Source organism: Arachis ipaensis, chromosome B01, assembly GCF_000816755.2.
Source record: "Arachis ipaensis cultivar K30076 chromosome B01, Araip1.1, whole genome shotgun sequence".
Classification (NCBI taxonomy): Eukaryota; Viridiplantae; Streptophyta; class Magnoliopsida; order Fabales; family Fabaceae; genus Arachis; species Arachis ipaensis.
The window spans coordinates 13,239,763-13,243,973 of record NC_029785.2 but is presented as its reverse complement, the minus strand read 5'-3'; the positions used below and the strand labels follow the sequence as shown (position 1 = coordinate 13,243,973).

The following is a 4,211-nucleotide window of genomic DNA, read 5'->3' as shown; positions in this document are numbered from 1 at the left end:
GAAAGAAAGAATAGCTAAGCTAAGCTAGTGATTTTGTATGATAGTGTTTGTGTTAGTGTGTGTTTTTGTGTGAAGAGACACACACGCACACAAAGCCCAAAGAATACAGTAATATAATTATTTTCTTAAAGAAAACTTTTGAAGAAAAAAAGAGTTTACAACTGGTTACTACTAGTTGTTTTGCTTGTGGTCTCAATTCCATTTTCTCAACACCAAAAACCATAGTACCTATCAGTTCCAATTTCTTTTTCTATTTCTTATTCTTCTATCCCTCTCTTCACAGATTTTTTTTTTTAATTTTCCTTTCATGCGTGCTGCTTCCTTCTCAATATGGATTTCTGGCCACAATCGAGTCGTAGGTCAGGTTTAGAAGCACCGCGAAAATGGCGGGGTTGTTCTCGTTAGGAGGCGGTGGTGGTGGAGGAGGAGGAGGAGGAGGAGGAAGAGGTAGCAGCGGAAACCACCAGGACCAGGAACAGCAACACCAGCACCACAGTCAAAACACCGAAATTCCTCCTCCAGAGACCTTATTTTGGTACAAACAAAACGACGACGTTTCAACATACCGCGGTTTCGAGCTATGGAACCAGCATCAGCTTCAGCAGCAACAGCAGCAACATCACGTGATAGCACATCACCATCAAGCCCGCCCTCTCTTCCACCGAGATCTCTACTCGTCGGCTGTTGCCCTTGGCGTGGGGCCCAGCGGCGCGTCCGATGAGCAGTCTCCGTCGAGATCGGCGGTTATGGCGATGCGGTCCGCCGGGGTGGGAGAAGCCGGAGGAGCAGGAAGCGGAACAACCGGAATAAGCTGTCAAGATTGCGGAAACCAGGCGAAGAAAGACTGCCCTCACATGAGGTGCAGGACTTGTTGCAAGAGTCGTGGGTACGACTGCCAGACCCACGTGAAGAGCACGTGGGTCCCAGCCGCTAAGCGCCGCGAGCGGCAACAGCAGTTAGCGGCGCTTCAGGATCACCAGAACAGAGATGCTTCAAAGAGACCTAGAGATGGCGGTAATAGCAACAACCCTTCCACTTCTTCAGCACTTGTTTGCACTACTCGTTTGCCCTCCACTGGTACTACTACCACATTCATTATTCATCTATCTATCTATGTAGGTCACTGGTTTTGCTTTCATTTTGTATTTGTTGCATCTAAGCGGGGTAGTGTGTTTGTGTGGGACTTAAAAGGTGAAAACAAAATAAAGGAGAAGCTAGAAAAGAAAGCAAAGAAAGAATCTTTGGCCCAGGGAAATTCTCTGAAAAGATCGATGAGAAAGTTTTGGAAGTTTACCTGCAAGCATGGGAACCGTATCGATTGCGTGTGAAGCAAAATCTACACCATATTCATCATATCAGCTTTTCTTCTTCTATTTTTTTTTCAATTTTATTATTATTATTATTTATTAATAATTGTTTACGGTTATGTTTTACATTTTCCGAAAAGCACTGTGATTTAGTAGCCCTGACCAAACGGATTGACAGGGAAGAAAACTGTTTTTCCTCTCTGTGTGTGTGTCTGGATGCGTGTTCTTCGTGAAACTTCCTCCCACCTCCTCTTTCTTATCACATTCTCTCACTCTCACACTCACACCCAAACATTCTCTTCATCATTCACCTTTCACTATTATTATTATTATTATTTCTATCTCCTCGCTAGAATAAAAAAAAATGAAAACCTTTCAATTTTTTTTTCTTTCATAATATGTTAACTCTTATATTATTGCTCAACAAAATTTTCTAGAACATGTTTGTTGGTAGACATTGAGTATTCTATGTACTCTACTCCTTATTATTGGTATAATGAGTGTTATTAAGAAAAGATTAAAAAAATGATTAACGAATTTTGTTTTTGTTTGATGAAGGGTTAGAGCTTGAGCAAGGAAATTTTCCATCAATAGTGAACTCTCCTGCAGAGTTCAGGTGCGTGAGGGTTAGTCCCTTGGATGATGTGAATGAACAGTACGCTTATCAAACCGCCGTCAACATCGGAGGCCATTTGTTCAAAGGGATTCTCTATGACTACGGTCCGGACAGCGAAAATGCTAGCTACTACGGTGGTGGCAGCGGAGGCGGCGAGGGTTCTTCTTCCGCTATTGCTGGAGCTCAGCCCTTGAACCTCATCACCGGCACTGATTCTGCCACCACCGCAACCGCAACCGCCCCGGGTGTGTCGTCTGCAGAGGCTCTTGATGTTGATCCTTCGTCGTTGTACAATCCAGCTCCAATTAATACATACATGGCTGGTAGTAGCGGTACGCAATTCTTCCCTCATCATCCAAGATCTTGAAAAGAAAAGAATAAAAAATAGGAAATAGAAAAGAACAAAGAAAAAGAAAGATGGTGTGAAGATTGAGTGCTATGTACTGGATCTGGCTTCTATTTCACGGGCTTTGTGTATGTTTGGATTATTATTCATGACATTGGTGTGGACTACTAGCTGGTAGTGAAGTATGTAGGGGCAAAGAGAAAGAGTTGGTAGAGAGAAAGATAAATTGGAGAGAACACGAGAAAATTATGCAGGCATTAGGTGTTTGTTTTTTTGCGTTATATGGATGCTTAGTTCAAAAAATACATCATTAATTATTATATTCTTCTCCTCCTACTTATGAACTAGCTAAAGCTATATCTCATTTCATTTATCTGTACGATATTATTTTATAATGCATGGATATTATAGTGCAATAGTACTTGTATGTGTAGTGTTTCTTGTTTAATGTTATGTCACACATTAATTTTTCTTTGCTGGTTTTGGTTGTTATATTGAACTGGGAAACATATGGGTTTTAAATTTTGATCTTTATTTTGTTTTGACTAACCAATGCATTATTTGAAGAATGATGAAGAGAGAAAGAAATTTCTCTGATTATTAACATTTTGGTATGGGGAGGTCCAACCATGCAGGAGCATTATTCAAGTTTAAAAGGTGAAACATCTCTCTCTCTCTCTCAACCATGTCACGATACTGTAATTCCAATGGCTAAACTTTGCATAGAGATGTGACGTTGGTTTTTAAAAACGAGAAGTATTGCTTATCAGTGTGTGCTCATATTTAATGCACATGCAAGAAAACTCTACGTATATGGGGGAACACTTCATCTTATGGTAGCCTAATAATTAAGGGCACATTTAATTTGGCAGTAAGAGTGTAGTGAAAATTTTTATCTCAAATTCATATTTTGAAAATACTTGTTAAACTTTCCAATAAATTTTTTTATATTGATAGACACCATATTTTTTGCTGTTAATGTTATACCACATTTTTACTGTGAAGCTGATGGTGAGATATATGCGGTTTGTATAGATTTGTTTATCATTGTTAGATTAAGAGGAAATTATGATTAATTACTTTAACAAATATTTAGGATATTTATTAACCAAACCTTTTATAAAAATGTTTATTTTTCATTTTCCTTATCCCAACCAAAAGCATGCCCTAAGAGGTACATCATATGGCGACCTGGGTGTTGCTTAAATGAATGAAAACCAAAACCAGTAGTAAAACAAAAATGAAGGCTATGATTTCTAAACTTTCCGTATGTTTCTCTGAAAATTCTGATGCATAGCATCCTCTCTCCTCCTCATATAGATAGATGCATTATTTGTCTATGATATGTGTGCTAATAATAACTGCTTACTCGTGTTTAATGAAACATATGCTTCCTTATTTATACACTTTTCTATAAGGACAAAAATTGCAAAATAAATGGAAAATATATAGCATTGAAAGTCAAAGACTCTTATTATTGAGAACCACAAAATTTATGTCCTTTATCTTGAGGAATATTTCATTTTTAAAATAAAGTACCTGATTTTAAGGAATAACTTGCGGGATATAACATGGAAAAGAATTTTTCTGGGGAAATGACCGAAGGGAGATTAGATGAGACAAATAAAAAATAGAATAAGAATATATAAAAGTATGTAAGTATATTGAACAAGAATTTTCAAAATAATATGCATCTTTTATAATAGAATATCATTTCTTATGCATTTTTCCTTACAAACTAAGTTTATGCATTAGTATTCTTTAATTGGAAGAAGAATATATAATATTTCGAAAAAAAATTAATCAAGTAGATCTTCAAAATGTCATGGACTTTTTAGCAGTTAAAAAGATGTTATGGATGATATAATAGTTTTAATTCTTATTGAATTTTGTTTTTTCTTGAAGGTGTTCAGTTAGTATTTGATGAGATATTGGATTTTGG

At 37.2% G+C, this 4,211-nt stretch overlaps 1 protein-coding gene across 2 annotated transcripts; it reads left to right on the top strand.

The window, feature by feature from the left end:
• On the top strand, window positions 7–3,099 carry LOC107646720 (protein SHI RELATED SEQUENCE 1-like). Of its 2 annotated transcripts, none has more exons than XM_016350885.2 (2): window positions 7–1,014; window positions 1,866–3,099. In XM_016350885.2, the coding sequence occupies exons 1-2, from the start codon at window positions 384–386 to the stop codon at window positions 2,288–2,290; spliced, it is 1,056 nt and encodes a 351-aa protein (XP_016206371.1). In that variant the 5' UTR covers window positions 7–383; the 3' UTR covers window positions 2,291–3,099. The 2 variants fall into 2 exon arrangements, with proteins under 2 accessions (XP_016206371.1, XP_020973316.1); XM_021117657.1 differs by having other exon boundaries at window positions 7–1,077.

What these genes read in the sequence shown, in the direction of transcription:
- LOC107646720 (XM_021117657.1), top strand. Translation starts at nt 384, where the DNA reads ATGGCGGGGTTGTTCTCGTTAGGAGGCGGTGGTGGTGGAGGAGGAGGA. An exon ending in TACTCGTTTGCCCTCCACTG is followed by an intron (nt 1,078 to 1,865) that starts GTACTACTACCA and finishes TGTTTGATGAAG; the next exon opens with GGTTAGAGCTTGAGCAAGGA.